The sequence below is a fragment of the Hydra vulgaris genome, chromosome 01 (assembly GCF_038396675.1).
Source record: "Hydra vulgaris chromosome 01, alternate assembly HydraT2T_AEP".
In the NCBI taxonomy this organism is placed as follows: domain Eukaryota; kingdom Metazoa; phylum Cnidaria; class Hydrozoa; order Anthoathecata; family Hydridae; genus Hydra; species Hydra vulgaris.
Window position 1 is genome coordinate 38989744 of NC_088920.1, and position 22107 is coordinate 39011850.

The window sequence follows — 22107 nt, forward strand, 5'->3', positions numbered from 1 at the left end:
CATTTTAAAGGCCGATTCTAAAAGGCCTGTTTGTGCAACAAAGCAAAAGTGCAATATTAAAAAAACTTTAATTACATATAATATATATATATATATATATATATATATATATATATATATATATATATATATATATATATATATATATATATATATATATAAAATGCTATTTTAGACAATTTATTACATTGACAAAATTGAATATCATGGTTGGCAAGTGTGTTTCATATGGCTGTAAAAATAGATACAACAGATCTTTGGAATATATAAAAGTTGCTTCTTTTCATTCTCCGTTTCAAAAATTAACAGTTGCCAAATTATTGGGTTTGTGTTGTAAACCGTAGTGATTGGGTGCCTTCACCAAAATCAATCTTATGTGAAAAGCATTTTAACAAAGAGGACATTATTCGAGGTATAAAATGTCAGTTAAATTGGAATTTAAACCCTATTTTAAATTTTCTCAAGCGAATACTTAACACGGCCTTCCACGCCACTTATTGTTTTAAGAAGACCACCTAAAACTAGTATTTATCAAAAAGATGAAGTTTTTTTTCTAAAAATGATAAAATAACTGAATTGAACAAGTTAAACAGTAAACATTAAGCAGAAGGTTTTCAATTTAAAAAACATCTCAATTGTGTTATTTATTAGAATTTAAAATTTGATCCTTTAACACATTTTCCGTCGGTTCTTGAATCAGTAAAAATTGATCATTGTTTATGTGTAGCTTTGCAATACAAAGGAAATAATGTTTCACTTCCTCCATGGTTAGCTAAAGGTCATAATGGTTAACTAGTTTGAATATGCTAGAAAATCTTGCATCGTACATAAAAAACATAGCTTCTTCTAATAGAAAAATACTTCTTGAAGAAATAGATAGCAGAATATACTATAAAGCAAAGGGTCAACCACAATACTCTACAGATATGATCAGACATGCTTTATTATCAAGACATACATCTAAACAAGCATATGAAATTTTACTTGAATCGTTTGCATTACCTTTTATTTCTTTATTAGATAAATATTAAAACACTTTGTGAGAAAGGTTCAATACATGAACATTTAATAGTAATTGTAGATGAGTAGTATAAAAAGGGCATTCTCATCATATTTCAACTATTATACTAACCATAATTTCTTAACTCATTTCAACCATATTCTCAACCATAATTTCTTAACTTATTTCAACCATAAACCTATCCATAATTTCTAAGCCAAAATAAAAAAATATAAAAATAAAATAATGGTAGTATAACAACCATAATATATTTAATATATTATGGTTACACCATAACTATAAACTCTGAGCTAAAAAAATTATTATTTTATAAAAAAGTAAATTAAATTTTTTTATAAAAATCATTTTTTGTAATTTTAAATTAGTTTTTTAAGTTAAGCTATAAGTTCACAAGTTAAATCTAAGCTATAGCTAATTGATTTCACAAGTAAAATCTACGCGTAAAAGAAAGCATGTCCTATTAAATAACTAATTTTTCAGACTTATCAATTCTTTATTGTCAACCCAAAAGTTGAACGACTCAGGATACCCATACCACTTTACTAATGATTTATTTTTGAGTTTACGAATAACTTTTTCAATCCTGAATATGTTTTGGTCAGTTTTTTGCAGTTCTTGTTCATAAAAAGTACCTTGTATTTCTTCCCCATTATCGTCGGTTATTTTATACGTTGGTGGATCTGTGAACTGAATCTGTGACACTGTAAAAACTTCTTTAGTCCATCTCTGTGTTTATCCTTTTTCAAACGTTCCTTTCTTTTTAACTAACCTAACTCTATCACCAATTGAAAACTTAGGTTTTACAGACTCTGATCGTGCATTTCCATTTAGATTTAACCAAACAATATTTTCATTATTTTTATTGCTAGCTTCAACTGGTGTCATTTTAATTGAAGAATGCTTTGTATTGTTGTATTTATTTACCATTTCATCTAAAACGTCAATATATTTTCTAGTAGAATTAGCTGAAAAGTACTTAAACATTTTATCTTTCATTGTTCTATTTTAACGTTCAGCTACACAACTTTTTTCTTCATTTTCAGTTGAATATTACTCAACACCTAACGCTTTAACATGCTTATTATAAAATTCTTAGCCTTTATCTACCCACATTTTTTGACACCTTCTTTCTTCAAATATTTTACTTAATGCATTAGCAACATCAACTCAAGTTTTACTCTTCAATGGAACAATTCATCCATACTTTGAAAAAACATCTATCACCATTAATAAGTGTTTTATACCGTCATTGAATTTGGAAAATGATTGCTTGTCAAATAAATCAGTAGCCCATATTTCATCGATTCCATTTACAATAACTTTTTTTGTCTGAAATGATTTATAACTGGTCTATGAAGTTTGTTTGCAAGTTTGTCAGTCCATTTCAATTCTTTATCTTTGTCTTTTTTACTGATTGTTGGTAGTTTTTTTCAACACCTAATTCATATGGGTTCAAAGAACCTAACCCAAACTTTGCTTTAGATGATATAATAGGTTTTATAATCCTCGTTCAATTCTTTCACGTATTGTTGGATTTTTTATAGCATCCATTTCTTTGATAATAATTTTATCAGCTAAATTTCTTTTTGCTGTATCATTGAAGTATTTATAAGCAAGATTGTGGTGGTAAGCTACATTACATTATCATAAGCTACTTTATCAACTCTATCTACAGGTTTACTCCATTCTTTATATGCGTCAGTAGAAGTTAATCGTTCATCTAAATTAGTACTAAGACCTGCAAAGTTCATACCAGGTAAATGCATTTCACCTGGGAACTTTAACCATGGTAGTTTTATTTTACTTGTTACTGAATTAATTGAGCTTACTAAATCATCTCCTTCTTTTGCTGATACGAATTTAGTTTTTATTTTTCCGCAAATAGCACAAGTTCCACGTTGCATATTTCTATTTTTTTTTGCTAACAACATTTTGTAAGTTTAGTGTATGTGTTTTGTTTCTACATTTGAGACAGTACATTTTTATATATATAGAAAAAAAATGATATGTAGCATTTTTATATATAAAAATGAAAAATCTTAAATATATAAAAATGGATATTATAGATTTGTCATGGAAAGCGAATAACAATAAGAGAAATAATAATACTTTATTATTGAATTTACTTCTGAGACCTGGTTTGTTAGACTATAATAATTTACAAGTTTTTGAAAAATCTCTTTTTCAACCAGAATAAAAAGTATTACAACAATCTTTTGAAAAAAAGTTACCAAAAGAAATTATTCTTAAACTATTTAAGTTAAAAGACAAAATAGAAAAATTAAATGTAAACCCTGAGCTTATAATTAAAGACATTTCAACAAATTTAAATGAGAAAACAGATATGGAGTGCAAATTTTTTGAAGCAGCTGAAGATGTACCTGATTCTGAAGATCTCATTATTCATAAGAATAATTTGATGATATTTAATGATTTACAATTAACAAAGCAAAATAAGTGTGAAAAATATTATATAAGAGGAAGACATAGTTATGTAGATTGTTTCTATCTTGCACAAAATTATTTTATGTTACTTAGGCAAACTATACGAGAAAGTACAAACTTTATTTGTATATTTCCACAAGATTTATAGAATTTAAACCACATTTATAATGATCAGGTTTCAAATGATATGTCAAAAGATGAGTTTAAATAAAGAGTTTGTAAGAAAGCTTGGTCAGAGCCTCATGGATTTGTTATTATAGATCTATCTTCTAAAAGAGATTATGGAAAATATATAAGTGGATTAAATTGTTTTTATATACCAACTTGTTAATTTTAAAAAAATTATAAAAAACAAAATATCATCTTATATATAAAAAAAACAAAAAAATGGCATATTATTTATCAGTGAGCGGAAATAGAAATATTATAAAAAATACGTTTGCTCCTATTATTCGACTTAGAGAAGGCAGAGAATATGAAATGGCTCTAGTTAGTTTAGATACATATTACAGTTTTCCTAATATTAATTCTTCAAATAACAATTTTAGATATAATGTAAATAATGGATCAACTTGGAAGGATGTAAGCATTCCAGATGGATGTTATGAAATTAATGATATAAATAAATATATTCAATTGATTATGACAGGAAACGGTGATGCAAGTTCAGGAGTTGCAAATATTATAATTGAAGGAAATAATAATACATCAAGATCAGTTTTAACTATTGCAACTAGTTTTAAAGTTGATTTTACAACTTCAAACTCAATTAGAACTGTTTTTGGTTTTGACAGAAGAATATATTCAGCAGGCTACAATATATCAACTAATATAGTAAACATATTAAATGTTTATAGTATACGAGTAACAAGTGATATAATAGGATCATGGTATATAAATGGAGGAACTGATAACGTTTTATATTCATTTTTTCCAACTGTAGGTCCTGGTTATAAAATTGCTCTAGAGCCGTATAACTTAATTTATTTACAAGTAACACTAAAAACAATATCAAAATTGAAAAATAAATTGCTTGATCAAAATGAAAATCTTTTGAATTTACGAGGAGAAGAAGTAAGTATTACATTTCATATAAAAGAAATAAAGATATAAATCATAAAATAATTTTTTTGTAATTTTTTTAAAATTATTTTTTATATTATATATAAAAATGAGTAAATATACTAATATTAAAATAAATGTATAGCAAGGGCAATTATAAAAACTTTAAAAAGCAATTGAAGATGGTTATGGAGCTAATATTAAATGATCACATATTAAGTTATCACATTCAGATCTTAATGGTGAGCATGTATTAGCTGTAACAGATTATCAATTGAATAGAATTAAAAGAGCATATGAAAAAGGTAAAGGCTTAATAACTACTTTAAGTAAAACACAACTAGCACACAACTCTCAAATAGTGGGAGGATTTATTGGTGCACTTTTTCCTTTACTTGGTACAGCTGGAAAATTTTTATTATCAAGCGTTGCTCCAGCACTTGCAACAGGTTTATTAACAGGAGTAGGTTCAGCAACTGGATCAGCTATGGTTGATAAAATTGCTGGAAAGGGTATTGTGTACTTCAAAAAGAATGGAAAAGGAGTTGAAATGACAGCTGAAGGAAATGGTTTATATTTGAGACCATGGAGTAAAGGAGTTTCTTTAGGTGATGGATTGTACTTACGTAATGAAAATGGATATACATCAACAGGACCAGGTTTATGATTAGGACCAAGTTCACCATTTGCTAATATTCCGTTTTTGAATATGATTCTGTAATTTCTTGGAATATTTTATATGTATAATAAAATGCCAAGAAATATTCCGCCATTACATAAAGTTATAAACAAATATATACCAGATGAACTTATAAAAATACTTCTTCATTCTAAGGTGCACACAGATTTAGAGCAACCTTCAGTATTAATAAATGAGAATAAATATGAAATATTTGCACAACACGACATTACAATAAAAGCTCTATCACATCAATATATATACTTTTAAAGTTTGGTGTAGTAGTTAATGAAGGTGTTGCGTTAGTTTCATTAAAACAAGAACTTTGATAATAGGAGAGCAAGTTAATAAAAATTTAAATTTAAAAGCAGAAAAGCATGAAAAGATTAAAGTACTTGCTGATTCAAAACTAAATGCAATAAGTGACTATATTTCTAAAGCTTTAGTAGATGGGCATATCGACGACAAAGAATTTGAATTAATAGTTAGTGAACTTGAAAAATTTAAAGTCATGCTTGAACAAATTAGAACAAAAACAAAAGAATTAATTAATGAGCAAACTAAAGAAGCATTAATTAAACAAGGAATAGATGAGAAAATTAATGTACTCCACAGTAGGTTTAGTAAAAATGTAGATGTAAAAACACCAAATAGTTTATTAAAATAATTTATTAAAACAATTTATTAAAATAATTTATTAAAATAATTTATTAAAACAAAACATAGCTATTTATGTTGTGTTTTTTTATCTTTTTTATAAAAAAACAAAATGTCATTTCTAAAAATTGAAGATCCTGAAAAAAGAGATAAAATTGTTAAATAATTCTTAAATCTTAAAAAAAGAATACAGAATAATAGTTTATTTGAAAAAAAGGGTAAAACTAATTTACAGTTAGACTTAGAAAAATTGTACAGCCATTAATTGATAGTCAAGATGGAATTAAAGAAAACATAAATAAATTGCAAGATCAAGCTAATAAATAATAAAGAAAATAGGAAGCGTGAATCAAAAGGAAATGGAATCGGAGGAAGAACAAAAATACAAACTACAACTCTTCCTAGCGATCCTAATGCATTAATTGAATTGTTCATAATAAGAGATATATAAAGAAACATGTTATTGGAGGAAGTGGTATATTCGAAAGTATAAGAGATTTATTCAAACGAATAAAAACTTTAAATGTAACAAAAGTATCATCAGCTATGTTGAAGAAGTTGGCTACTACTAATTAAGGAAAAACTGCAATAACTGCAGCTAAATCAGCAGGAAAAGAACTTTTAACATCAGCGATAGAAGCTGCTAGAAATGCTGCAGTTGAAAAAGGAAAACAAATAATTAATAAAGCATCTTCAAAAATAGTTTCACAACCTGCTACTAATAAAAAAATTGATGAAATAATTTCAAAATTGGTTGGATCTACAGATCTGATTAATAATGGATCTGAAAGATCTAAAGAAAATAATGCAGATGAGGTAGCAACAAATATTAATAAAATGATGATTGGCTCTGCAATAAGATCAGCAAAAAAAGTATCAAGTGAAAGTGCTATAAGAATAGAAGTTCTAGTTAAAAAAGGACGCGGTCTTAGACTTGCGTAGATTTCAATCAATGAGCTACGCTTAGACTTGCAAAATTTTTTATACAATTAGTTTTTAAGAATTGCCAATTAAAAAAATTTTTTTATATTGTATATAAAAAAAACAAAATGACAACTTCTGAAATATTAAATTTTACAGAAATGCCAATTGAGAATAATGGAATTAAAAAACTTGAATTCCATGAATATGAGCCAGCTGCTCGTACAAATCTAAATAGTCCTGGAGAAATAAGAATCAACGCTGTGACACAAGATATTTACACACTTCCATCTGGAGCTTATCTCTTATTTGAAGGACAACTTGTTAAATTTGCTGATAGAACAGCTTATGCTAATACAGATGCAGTAACGCTGACAAATAATGGTATTATGCATTTATTTAGTCAAATATCATATCAATTATCAAACCAAAATTTAAAAACTATAAATCACCCAGGTATAGCAGCTACAATGTTAGGAATGCTTAAATACCCAAACGACTTTCAATTAGCGCAAGGATTACATGAATTGTGGTATAAAGATACTGCAACAACAGCAGTACTTGCCGATAACTTAGGGTTTGCATTAAGACAAGCATACATAACTCAGAAACCAACTACAAAAGGAATATTTTTAATTTGCATACCTTTAAGGCACATTTTTGGATTCTGTGATGATTACGACAAAGTTATTTTTGGATTTAAACATACAATAACTCTTGTAAGAAAAACTAATAATGACGCAATTTTTAAGCTTGCTACTGTAGCTGATGCAAGAGTTAATCCTAATAAAATATCATTGTTTATACCACATGTGTTACCAGCAGATGCAGAAAGGTTTAAACTTTTCAATCAAATCGCATCAAAAACGAACATTCCAGTATGTTATCGTCAGCGTCAGTGTGATACTATATCTGTTCAACAATCTACTGGATTTTCTTGGGACGTGTGCACAAGGATGGTTACTGAAAGACCAAGATACGTTATTGTTGCATTTCAAACATAACAATTCATAAAAGTGGAGAACAAAATGCTAATCCTTCAATATTTGAATGAATTGATCACACACAGCAGTATAACTCCTTCTGACTATAAAGATTTATACCCAATTTTTGTTTTTGATGTTAGTAGACAATCAGAAAAATTTTATCAGGTTTGGTACAAATAAAAGTTACAGCAACATTTAATACAACTGTTCCAGTAGGTACTGAAGTATTTGCAGTTACAATATCTGATAAAATGTTACAACTGCAATCAGACGGAAGAAATTTTTATTCTGTTTATTAAATTTTTTTGAAAATTAACTAAAAATTTTTTTCTTTATATATTAAAAGAATGAAATACACAAAGAAAAGTTTAAAAAATCTATTTGAAGAAAATTACATTTCAAAAGCAGCTGACAATATCGCTTCATTCCTAATGACTGCTATAGATAATGGGTTGTTAGATAAAGAATCAGAAGTGAAAGAAGTAAATGATATAAGATCAGTTGGCAGACCTAGAATACATCCAGTGAAAAAAGCAAATGAGAAAAAAATAATCATGCTTAGAACACATCGTGAAAAACAAGAAAAAAAAGAAACAGATTCAAAATATGAAAGATTAAGAACAATTAAGAAAAAATCAGTCACTGTTAAATTAACAAACATGGAAACTGAAGAAATTACAATATATAAATCATTATATAGGGCTATGCTTGAGACTAAGCATGGATGGAGATATCTTGAATTACGTGATGGAAAAGTTGATAATGGATTTAAGATTGAAATAATAAAATCTGAAAATTCTGAAAAAGATTAATACAAAAATGAATAAATTAAATAAAACCTTGTCATATAAAAAATGGAAAACAAAAATGTAAGAAAATGCGATATAACTATGGAATTATCTAACGATTATTTACTTTTTTTTAATAAAACAGTTAAAATTAAAAAAGATGGTGAGTTTAAAATAGAGAGAGTTATAAAACCTTCTTATAGAATTAGAGGGTGGAAACGTATAGAATATTTATAATAAGTACATGCTTACAAAATATTTACATGTGCTTTGTAAATATTTTTAATAAATAAAATCTTGTCATATAAAAAAATGGAAAATATACTAGATGAACCATATTCCAGATATGACATCTTCTGAAATTTTAACTCCTACACCTTTTGTATATAGAACATTGACAATTACAAAAGAGCAGGAGATTTCAAAATAAAAATATATTAATTATTATTGTAGAATACGAGGATTTGGATATATTTAAAATCAAAAAAAAATATGACAGGATTTTTTTTCAAAAAATTATTTAAAGAAAATGAAAATTAAAAAAATTTCTTGTTATATAAAAATGGAAAATAAAAATGTCACAGAATTAGAACAAATCGCAAAAGAGCGAAAAGTTAAATATTATTATAGAATGAGAAAAAGTGATCTCATAAGAGCATTACAATCTACATCAGTCGAACAGAGAAATATATTAGACGAACATATTCCGGATATATCATCTTTAACAATTTTAACTCCTACACCTTTTATTGCAACTAATACATCAATATCTCAAAAAGAATCGAATAATAATTCTTTTGCAAATTGGATTATGTCTTATGTTCCTAATATAATTAAAAAAACAGCTAATGAAAAGAATGAAGCATTAAAATCTAAAGTTGTAGAGTTGTATAATAAGTTTTACAAATACCCAATAGAATTTAAATTAAAGAAATCATCTGTTAAAATGTTACAAAACAATTTACAGCTAAAGGGATAGTAGGTTACGATGCTTTACCCTTCATAAATACTGCTAAAAATAGTGCTATTAAAGTACTAAAAGAAAAGAAAAATTTAAAAGTTTATATAGTTCTACATTGTGAAATGGAACGTACTGATATTAAAACAGGACACACCCTGTAAATATCCATGGCTAACATCACCCGAAAGGACCGAACAAATCCTTTTAGATGGGCATTATATAGACCTAGTGTGAACATTTAGAGCTGTTTTTGAAATCTTTTAACTACGTCCGAGCCATTTTTTTCATTTTTAAGTTATATAGTGAAAATAACCAAAATCCAAGATTTTCCAAAAAAATAAACAGCTCAAAATCATAAATTACAGTGATTTTTTTAAGTTGTAGGTATATAGAGATCATAATAAAATAATTTTAAGTCATTTCAAACATCCCAGAAGGTCAAATGATTATTGGAAATTAAAAAAAATGAATTTCATTTGAATTTAGTTACTTTGTAATGACTAAGCATCAGCAATGATTTTATGTACATGTACGCATGCACGCACTAACTTTTCAAAGTAAAAAGGGTTAAATCCTTCCCTGTCATCCCCCTTCCATTAGCATGAAGTACACAATAAGATTATGTACACAAAAAAATTGTGTACACATAAAGATTATCATGAAATTTATGAAATAAAAAAGATTCATAATTATTTTTTCTTGTTAAATGAAGATCATTTTTTAAAATGAAGACATAAAGCATCAAAAATGCCAAATAAAGCAAAAACACATGAAGAATGCAGAAAGTCTGTTTGTTTTCTTTGCATGAGGAAAGGAGACCGAGATTTAAATGACTTTATCATTGGAAGAATTCACAAATTGTTGAAAACAGACATTGACTTTGCAGATGAAAGAGTCCCACAGGCTATTTGCAATGCTTGCCGAACTCTCTTGCAAAAAAGAGATGCTGGGAACATGAGTGTTTCACTTCCAGCAATCTACAACTTCTCTGCAATCATTGTCAAGCCTTTGACACGAACATCTGGTCCATGTGACTGCCTCATTTGCCAAATAGCAAAACTCAAGCTCAACCAGAAACATCCCTTGGCACCAAAAGAACAGAACAGAAACCTTGACCAAGGTGAATCTTCTAAGCCTGGCCCTTCACCAAAGTTCCGCTTACAGTCATCAGAGAAAAGATGCGCACAATGTTTGTCCATTCTTGCAAGAGGTTTCAGACATTCATGCACAATCGGAACAAGACACCAAAACTTGCAAGCATTGGTCCAGTCAGATCCTGTTGGTGCTGAGCAAATTGCACCTGCCATCATCAGCTCAAAGGATGCATCTCCTGGAGGAACTGTCCGGCTGAGTCAAGCAAGAGGAGGGCAGTTATTTCCATTAACACCAGGTAATAATAAACTTCTGTGGGAATCACTTTTACTCATGACTATTGTTGTTGTAATCATTCACAAGTAACAAAAAGTTGTTAAATTTATTTCATTTGCTTTTTAGGCCCAGCATCTGCACGCAAATCAACCAGTTCAATACTTACAATGCAAAGCTTGTTAAATGTTCAGTTGAACACAGGACTATCCAACACGGGAATGCGACAACTTGCCTCAACACTTAACAAAGCAACAGAAACTCGACTAGTTGAGCCATTTTTCCAGCAAAAGTTTGCTGCTGTAGGAAAATCGTTGAATGATTTCTTTCAACTATCAGTTGTCAACATTTCAGCAGAAAAAGGAAAAGCTGAAGAGAACAATCATTCACTGCAAAAATCTTGAGGACTTAACCAACAAGGTGTTGTTGTCAAGGGAATACGGCTTCAATCATTTTGTCAAGCTTGGCATTGATGGAGGAGGATCATTCTTGAAAATGAGCTTAGCAGTTATCAAGGTAACTGATGAAGATGATGAAACAAGAAGTCCTCAACAAAAAAGTCTTCGCTTGCTGACAAGCTCATCTGCCTGAGACACAGGTGTCAAACGGCAGCTCATAGTTGCCATCGCTGAAAATGTTTCTGAAACATATGAGAACGTCAAATTGATGATGAACATCATTCAATTAAATGATGTTTCTTTCTGCATTTTATGCGATCTCAAGATGACCAACATCATTTGCGGAATTCAATCCCATTCAAGCAAACACCCTTGTTGCTGGTGCAACATTGATTTTGACAATCTCTTAGAATGTGGAACATCCAGAAGTTTCGGATCAATCAAGGAGAGATTTGAAGCCTATGTTGCAGCTGGATCGGATACAAAATCAGCAAAAGATTTTGACAATGTAATCCATCCACCACTGATTAAAATGGATGACTCAACACTCATTTTGGATGTGATTCCAACAATGGAACTTCATCTTCTTCTTGGAATTGTCAATCATCTTTTCAAGAATCTTTCTGAGTTATGGCCTGGTGCCAAAGAATGGACAACTTTGCTGCACATTCAGCTCCAGCCATACCATGGCGGACACTTTGCTGGCAATGAATGTCATAAGCTTTTGCAAAACCTTGACATTCTCCAAAGAATGGCAGAAAAAGCTTGTGCCTATCAAGCATTTGGTTTCATTGAAACTCTAAGACATTTCAAAGAAGTTGTTACTTCATGCTTTGGAACAATTCTGCAGGAAAATTATAAAGAAACGATTCAGAAGTTTAAAACTTCTTTCCTATTCTTGCCAATATCGGTGACACCTAAGGTCCATGCTGTTTTCTACCATGTTTCTGAATTTGTAGAAAAACATCAAACCTCCCTCGGAATCTTCAGCGAACAAGCAACCGAAGCAATGCATTCAAGGTTCAAGGTTCACTGGGAGCGGTACAAGCGCATCCCAACTCATCCAGAATATGGAAAACAACTCTTCAATTGTGTTGTTGACTATAACAGCAAGCATCTGTAACAAACAGCACCTACAAACTCAACTTTTTCAGAAATATATGTTTTGGACTAAAAAAAATTAGAAATTGTAAATTTTAGAATTTTTTGAGAAATTTAAATACTGTTTTTGGATTATGCATTTTGTGAAGAAAGCTTTTAATTCTAGTCTCAAATTTGCAATATGTAAGAATCTGTTTATTTTTTATCATAAATATTGTCCAGACCAAGCAAGTTGTGAAAATATACTTTATGGAAATTTTCACTTTGTGGTTATTTTACCATAGAACGTTAAAATAAGAAAAATGGCTCTGACAAACTTTTGGATGTTTGAAATGACTTTTATTATGATCTCTATATACCTACAACTTAAAAAAATCACTGTAATTTATGATTTTGAGCTGTTTATTTTTTTGGAAAATCTTGGATTTTGGTTATTTTCACTATATAACTTAAAAATGAAAAAAATGGCTCGGACGTAGTTAAAAGATTTCAAAAACAGCTCTAAATGTTCACACTAGGTCTATATAATGCCCATCTAAAAGGATTTATTCGGTCCTTTCGGGTGATGTTAGCCATAGATATTTACTGGTGTATTTAGAACAAATAATCAAGTTGTATTAGAATCAACAGATTTAGATGAGTTTTATGAAATATCAAAGCAGAAAATTTTAGAATCATTATCATTACATCAACAGTCGGGGTCAGGTTGGAGATTTGTTTCTGTTGAAAATATGGATATAAATATTATTGAGTATAATCCTATTAAAGCAAGATCATAACTCCACTTGATAAAAATTTTGCAACTAAAAATGCGATAATTAATATAAAGAATAAAGATAATCAATGTTTTAAGTGGTGTGTTGCTAGAGCATTAAATCCTAAAGATATTCATCCTGAAAGAATAGATAAAGAACTTAAAAATCAAGCTGAAAAAATAAACTGGGATAAAATAGAATTGTTTACTTAGGTTTAATTCGGAAGAATCTTTGTCTAAACATATACCTTATTGTGAAACATATGATTCAGTACGTATTGAACTTCCACCACCAAAATCAACAATGCAATTTACTATTCACAATAAATCAATGAGAGTTCCGTTTGTAGTATATGCAGACTTTGAAAGTTTTATCAAACCAAGTGACACTTGTGAACCAAATCCGAATGAATCTTTGATGAATCAAGTTCGTTTTGTTATTATATTAAATGTTTTGACGAAAGTATTTATCAAAACAGTCCAGTTACATTTACTTCAACTAATGAAACAGATAATGTTGCACAAATTTTTGTTGATAGTTTACAAGAAGATGTCATAAAAATGTATAACAAGATTAAATTTCCAAAAAGGATGATATTTACTGATGAAAACAAGCATGACTTTAATAATGCAAAAACATGTCACATTTGTGGAGAAAAACTAAATGAAGATAAAGTACGCGACCATTGTCATATTACTGGAAAATATAGAGGTGCTCATAAAAATTGTAATTTAAAATCTTTCCAGTACTATTTCACAATTTATCTGGTTATGATTCTCACTTATTTATAAAAAAATTATCAGGAGGAAAGTTGAGTTGTATACCAAGAAATGAAGAAAACTGTATTAGCTTTTCTAGAGAAATTAAAGTTAGTGAGTTTATTAATAAAGAGAGTAAGAAAGTCGAAGTTAAACGTGAACTTCGTTTCTTAGATTCTTAGTTATAGATTTATGCCTGATAGTTTATCTAAGAATTTTGCAAAAGATAAATGTAAAAATATTAGAAAATTTTATTCAGGTAAAAAATTAGATTTGTTACTAAGAAAGGTGTATACCCATATGATTGGGTTGATTCTATTAATAAATTTTCTGAAACACAATTACCACCAAAAGAATCATTCTTTTCGAGATTAAACGCTGAAGATATAAGTGATGATGATTACTCACATGCACAAATTGTATGGAAAGAGTTTAATTATAAAATATTTAGAGATTATCATGATTTGTACAATGTTTAAGATGTGTTGTTACTCGCTGATGTATTAGAAAATTTTAGAGATCTTTGTATTAATATTTATGATTTAGATCCAGCTTGGTATTATACATCACCAGGATTAGCTTGGGATGCGGCATTAAAGAAAACAAAAATAAAATTAGAGTTGCTTTGTGATTATGATATGATATTGATGATAAAGAAAGGTATAAGAGGTGGAATTAGTATGATATCAAATAGATTTGGAACTTCTAATAATAAGTTTATGGGTGATGCGTATGATCAAAGTAAACCATCAACATTCATCCAATATCTAGATGCTAACAATTTATATGGGTGGGCAATGAGTAAACCACTTCCAACACACGATTTTAACTGGATGGATGAAAATGAGTTGATGAACTGGAAATCAATTCCATGTATACTAGAGGTAGATTTAGATTACCCTGAATATCTACATGATGTACATAACGATTATCCACTTGCACCCGAAAGGATAACTGTTAATAATGTTAAAAAATTAGTTCCTAATTTAAAGAAAAAGAAAAATTATATAGTACATTATGACAATCTTAAATTGTATAAAAGATTAGGATTAAAGATTACATAGAGGAATAAAATTTGAAGAATCAGCATGGTTAAGTAAATACATTAAACTAAATACAAAACTTAGAGCTAAATCAACTAATAAGTTTGAAACAGAACTTTTTAAACTCATAAACAATTCAGTATTTGGAAAAATAATGGAGAATATTGAAAATAGAGTTGATATTAGATTAGTAACAGACAGAAATGAAGCTATTAAATTAGCATCAAAACCTAACTTTGAAAATAGAACAATATTTGGTGAAAACTTAATAGCAATACATATGAAAAGAAAAAAATTAACATATGCTAAACCAATTTACTTAGGAATGTGCATATTAGATTTGAGCAAAACACTAATGTACGAATTTCATTATGATTACATAAAGATTAAATATTCTGATCGAGCAAAACTATTATTCACAGATACAGATTCTTTAGCATACGAAATTAAAACAGAAGATTTTTACGCAGATATTTCTAAAGATATTGAAAGAAAATTTGATACAAGTGAATTTGATAAGAATCATACTGCAATTAATATAGTAGGTTTTAAAGTTGGAGCTAATAATAAAGTATTAGGAGTGTTTAAAGATGAGGCAAAAGGAGCACAAATTGAAGAATTTGTAGGGCTAAGATCAAAGTCGTGCTCTTACAAAGTACACGGAAAAGATAACAAAAAATGTAAGGGAGTAAAGAAAAACGTTGTTAAAAAATATATTACACATGAAGATTACAAAAATGTTTATTAAGTAAAGAAAATAAGATGATGAATATGAATGTAAGATTACATTCACATGAAATTTACACAGAAGAGGTCAATAAAATAGCATTTAGCGCAGAAGATGATAAAAGAGTTATTTTAGAAGATGGTATACACACATTAGCATATGAACATTACAAACTAAAAGAAAATAATTTATAGGTCATTGAGCCCAGAGCCCAAAGAGGTCAAAGAGGTCAAGGAGGTCAAAGAGCCCAGAGCCCAAAGAGGTCAAATTGTTTTTTTAAGAAAAAAAACAATTTATAAGTAAAAATGGAAAATAACATTTATCATAAACTTATCAATGTTGAAGGAATAATTTTATTAAATGAACCACTAACAAATTTTTAATTGATCAAAGCAGCAAAAAAACTAAAAATAAAACATTTTAAAGGTGTATTTGTAAGAGATGAATTACCTAAAAATACGCAAAGAAAAGAATGTGGAATATTAAATACAGGAGATTCAAGTACGCAGGGATTTCACTGGATTTGCTTGTACAAAAACGGAGATAAAAAACTAAGTTTTGACTCTTATAGACTGTCACCACCAGTTGAAGTTGTTAGTTATTTAAAAAGTCCTGTTTATTGTAATAGCGATAAAGTTCAATTTGGAAATACCTCATTCTGTGAACACTTGTGTTTATATGTTTTAAAAAGACATGATGAAGGATATGATTTTCAGAATATTATTAATAATCTATGGTAATTTTTTTTAAAAATATAGTTAAAAAAATTTTCTTTATATATAAAATGCCTGTTGATAAATTCCGTCGCGACACTAATTCATCTGTAGCTGTAGATGGTTTAACATTATCTCAAGCTACTAACTTGTTCATTAGGAGAGATGGATATAATAATGCAACTATTAATATTAATAAATGAAACCATAAAAAATGTTTTATTAAAGTCTTTAAATGTTCAACTGATCAAGGAATATTTCCTGATCAGTTGAAAATAGCAAAAGTCACACCAATATTTAAAGTAGGAGAGTTGTTGAATGTCAGTAATTACCGTCCTATCTCTGTTTTCTCTGTTTTTTCTAAAATTTTAGAGAGAATTCTTTATAACAAAATTTTTCAACATCTGTCTCAAAATAATATATTATATAAAAATTAATATGGGTTTAAGAAAAATAACTCTACTGAGCACGCTATACTAAAAATAACTCAATATATTACAGATTCATTTGAAAAGTCCAAATTTACTTTAGGCATTTTTGTTGACTTATCAAAAGTGTTTGATATAATATATGTTTGACCATAAAATCCTTTTCAAAAAACTAAAATATTATAAAATCATAGAAAATTTTCTCAAGTTAATAAAAAGTTATTTACACATTAGAAAATAATTTATTCATTTTGACCAATCATTGCGATCTCAATTATTAGAAATAACTTGCGGAGTTCCTCAAGGATCTGTACTAGGACCTCTTTTTTTTCTCATTTACATAAACGACCTCTATGAAGCATCCAATTTGATGATAGTTATGTTTGCTGATGACACAAATCTTTTTTTATCTCATAGCGACATAACGACACTTTTTTCTTGTATGGACAATGAATTAATGAAAGTTTCTCAATGGTTTAAATCAAACAAACTTTCTCTAAATATTGAAAAAACAAAATGGTCTTTTTTTCATTCTAACTCTAAAAAACATCTACTTCCAATCGAGCTTCCTCCTCTTCTTATTGATGGCGTTCTAATTAAGAGAGCAACATGTACAAACTTTTTAGGAGTTTCAACTGATGAAAATCTCATATGGAAAAAACATATCGAGAACATTACCTGCGAAATTTCGAAAAGTATAGGTATATTATATAAAGCAACAAGCATGTTAAATAAACATATTTTAACTCAACTATTTAACCACTCATTCATTCATTGCCACATAAACTATGCGAATGCCGCTTGGGGTAGTGTTAATAAAAGAAAATTAGAACCTCTTCATCTCCAACAGAAACATGCTGCACGTCTTAATAATTTTAAAGACCGTTTTTCACATGCTAAGCCTCTTTTTATTAAAATGAATTTTTTAAACATATTTCAACTAAATATTTTTAATGTACTGTGTTTTATGTTTAAATGTAAAACTCGTACAGTTCCGGTTTCTTTTCACAATTTATATTCCTTAAAAGAAAAAAAAAACATAATTTAAGAAATGATAACTTCCTTTTTCAACCAGTTTTCAAAACCAATTTAGGCAAATTGGTTTTGAAAACTGGTTAAATTTTGTTTTATTAAATTTAAATTAATAAAACAAAATTTTTAAATTTTGTTTTATTAATTTTATTTTTGTGTATCATGTTAATTTAATTTATACATTTTATACCTATTAAGTCTTGTATTTTAAGTATTTATATAAAACGTTAGTTTTTACTTCTAACTTTTGTTTTATAAACTTTATTTGACTGCCTTATTTATTTTATACACATTATAAAATTGTTTTAACACGTAACGATTGTAAGCGGTTCTTGATGACAAGATCATTTTATCTTCCGCAAGTCTCCGCGTTGTTATTTTATATGCAACAAAATTTGTAATTTTTTATTTATATGCATTTTCTTTCATTTGTTTTATTGTAATAGTTATTGTATAGAAATAAAAGAACAAAAATAAATAAATAAATGTAGCAGAACCTACTAGCTCACATGATGCTGCTACAAAAAATTATGTTGATAATATAACAATTAATCAAATTAATTAGAAATAACACCAAATTCAAGTTTAACGTGCCTTGGATTAAAACAAAAGCTTGTTCCACCAACTACAGGTCCTGATGCAACAACAATTTTTGTTCAACTTTCTGGTCTTGGTATTCTCAGAAAACTATGGCTAGCATTTAAAGGGCTTGATACTACTCATAATGTTCCAGGTAATGTATTTCTTAGAATATACGCAGATCATACACTTTGCATAGGAGATTTTTCTCTTTCTACAGATAGTGTTGGAGATAATAATATTCCTTTAGCCTGTGATTTTTTAATTGCACCACTTGACCCACTTGGTCACTCATTTTATGCAAACTCTTTACAAGGTTGTAATGTACATGCGGCTAATTCATTAGGAGGATACTTTACACTAGATTTTCCATTTACTACTAGTCTAGTAATTTAATTATACAATAAAACTAGTCAACAAATAAAATATTAGTTACAACCTTTTATTACAAGAACTACATCAATACCTCAATCATTGTCATCTATTAAATTATATTCAGAAACGTTTAGATTAACAAACACAATTTATGGTAAAGAATATATATTATTAGATTCTACAGACGTTGTTAGTCAAGGTGTTTATCTTAAATATAAAGGAATGTATTTTATTGGCAATTCTGGAAATTGGTGGGAATCTAGAGTGCGCATGTATGATGCGTATAGTTCTCCAGTAAATACTAAATCTGTTATACAACCTTGGACACCTTATAACGATACTAATTATACGGTATTTCAAGGATTTGATAGTAATAGTGTATGTATATACTGCTCATCTCGTTTAGCAGACTTTTATCTTTCTTCGTGGAACGGTGATAATATTAAAACATTTAATAATGAATCATCTGGACTATTGTATCAATCAAAAGATACAATCGATTCTACTACTATCTCATTTTATAGAAACTTTTCTGATTCCATGCCTAGTGTTCCTACTGGAAGGAGATTAGTAGTTACATTAAACTCTGGGGATGCAGAAGAAGAACAATCTGTAAGTTTTACTGTGGTAGGACATGCTTTCTTTTACGCATAGATTTTGCTTGTGAAATCAATTAGCTATAGCTTAGATTTAACTTGTGAAATTATAGCTTAACTTAAAAAATTAATTTAAAATTACAAAAAATGATTTTGATAAAAAAATTTAATATGATTTTTTATAAAAAAAATAATTTTTTTAGCTCAGAGTTTATAGTTATGATGTAACCATAATATATTAAATATATTATGGTTGTTATACTACCATTATTTATTTTTTTTTAATTTTTTTATGTTGGCCTAGAAATTATGGATAGGTTTATGGTTGAAATGACTTATGAGAATATGGATAGGTTTATGGTTGAAATAAGTTAAGAAACTATGGTTGAGAATATGGTTAAAATGAGTTAAGAAATTATGGTTAGTGTGATGGTTGAAATATGATATGAGAATATGGATATGGATATGGTTGAAAAAATTATTGAAAAACTTGGATGAATTTTATCTTTAGAAACAGGCACAATATTGTAGTGGTGTCTATGTGGGTGCAGATGACAATGGCACTCTGTACATAGGAGTCGTTGCATTAATGATTGTTAGTTTAAAGAAATCTATTCCTTATATTATAAAAGCAGTACCCAAAGTTAAAACCAGATAGAGAAAGAAAATTAATAGTATCTGATATTTGCTACAAAAACCATTTACCACTGTAAATGGCTTTTGGAGCAAATATCAGATTCTATTAATTTAACTTTCTGGTTTTAAAATTCGAGGAGTTGTTACATCAAGCAAATGCAAATTTATTTACTTTGCTTCATTTTAAATTTGGTAATCAGTCAAATTTATTTATTTATCATCCTGACAGTTCAAATTTTAAAATATACTTATTTTATGATAGTGTTGATATTGTTAAAAATATCAGAAATAATTTATTACACTGTAAAAAATTTCTAATTCCATCATTTACATATAATATAAAAGATGACGTCTATAATTGTCTAGTTGTTTATATTACTCAGGGAATGTTTCTCTTGCACTGGCTATTTTTGATGAAACAACAATTGCAAGTTTTAAAAGCTCATTTTCCAGAACGAAATGATATTTCGTTCAATTTAGTCCTAATAAACTTGGTAATACAATTATTTTTTGGTGATGGTAAAACCACATTTTTTAGGCAACTAGCTGATTTGATTGAAATTTGGCAGAAATCTCAATTTTTTACTTTATCAAAATAACTATCATCTGCTCTTATCACAATTCTACGTTCTCAAGCAATGCTTACACAGCCACCATTGTGATACGGGTACCGTGTGGGACCCGTACGGGTGGTCAACTGGGCCCCATGTGAGTAGCCCTGCGGGATCCCGCGGGTTTTTGGACGCGATATCCATCCAAAGCCCATGTGAGTTTACCCGTCGGGTTATCCGTATGGACCCCAAACAACTCCCACAATATTACCCTGTAAGGACCCCATCTAAGAAGCCCTCCGGGATCCCGGCGGTATTTGGCCGCGGTTTCCATCTGTGTCCCAGATGGGTTTGCCCGTCTGGGAGATATTGCAAATCTTGCAAAACTAATTTAAAATTGTTAAAAATATAAAAAAGAAACTATATAATTTTATATGCATATTTATTTTGAATAAAAAGCACATTACAATTATATTTTTATTGAGCAACTTTCTAAACAATTCTGTAATCATGTATCGTGTGTCTTCACGGTTTTCTCAAATATTAAAAGCTTTTAAATCGTTGTTAAAACTACCTCTTTAAGCAAGTCTTTCTTGATACAATAGCTTGTTTAAATGAGTGCTGTAAAAAAAAATATTATATTTTATAATAATATATTGTTATATTAGGGGTAAACAGATTCTATCTGTTGACCAGCCTCGCACCCCTTTTTCATCTATTAGGCTAGCGCAGATGCATTTTTAATACATTGTTTCCAGTTTAGGATGTTGAATGCTGGATCTTTTTACTCATGGGCCTTCTTGTGTCTCTGTTTTTATGATTAAACAACTCATTTTATTTTCTCCTAATGAGGGTACAGCTCTAAAATTAAGTTTTATGGTTCTGAGGTTGGTAGTCAGGTTTACCGAACTCTGTGGCAGCTCTCAGAGAGACTGATTCCATCAACAGCTGAAAAATATCAAAGTATTAACAATGCCATGTTGCGCATGGATGGTGGCCCTGTTTGTACTTTTGATGTGCATTGCCGAGGCCACATTTGGAGCCCTTTGTTACGGCTTAGGGTTTATTAATAGTAATGTGGCAATCACTTAGGCTATTAAAAAGTATACTGAGTACTATCTATGCTTTGAGTCAAGTTCTTCAACAAATTTAAAAATGAATAAAGTACCGAAAACTATAAAACACAAAAAGTCATCATCGCGAAAGTCTCTAAACCTATCATTCACTGATATTCGTGGTCGTCGAAGTAACTTTTCTTCTGTTGAGTTTTATCTCTTGCAAAGTTCACCAGACCTACTTGCTCTTTATGAGACTAATTTAAGTTCAGCTGTCTCATCTTGTGATCTTACTGTTGATGGTTATCTTCCTTTAATTTGTAAAGACTCCAATAACCACATGCTTAGTCTTGGCATTTACATTCGTAAGAATTCACCCGTTTGTCGTGAAACTAGGTTTGAATCCACAGACTACTCTTTCATGTGCTTTCGTTTAGCACCACTTCACTTTTTCGCCTTCCTCTTTGTTCTATAT

General features: G+C 28.9%; 1 protein-coding gene across 1 annotated transcript; it reads left to right on the forward strand.

The window, feature by feature from the left end:
- The first annotated feature begins 6913 nt into the window (after nt 1-6913).
- LOC136074391 (uncharacterized) lies at nt 6914-7789 on the forward strand. Its single transcript, XM_065786705.1, has one exon. It carries the CDS (start codon nt 6914-6916, stop codon nt 7787-7789), a length of 876 nt encoding a protein of 291 aa, XP_065642777.1.
- Nucleotides 7790-22107: the final 14318 nt, after the last annotated feature.

Coding starts and splice junctions, on each gene's coding strand:
- LOC136074391 (XM_065786705.1), top strand. CDS start 6,914: ATGACAACTTCTGAAATATTAAATTTTACAGAAATGCCAATTGAGAAT.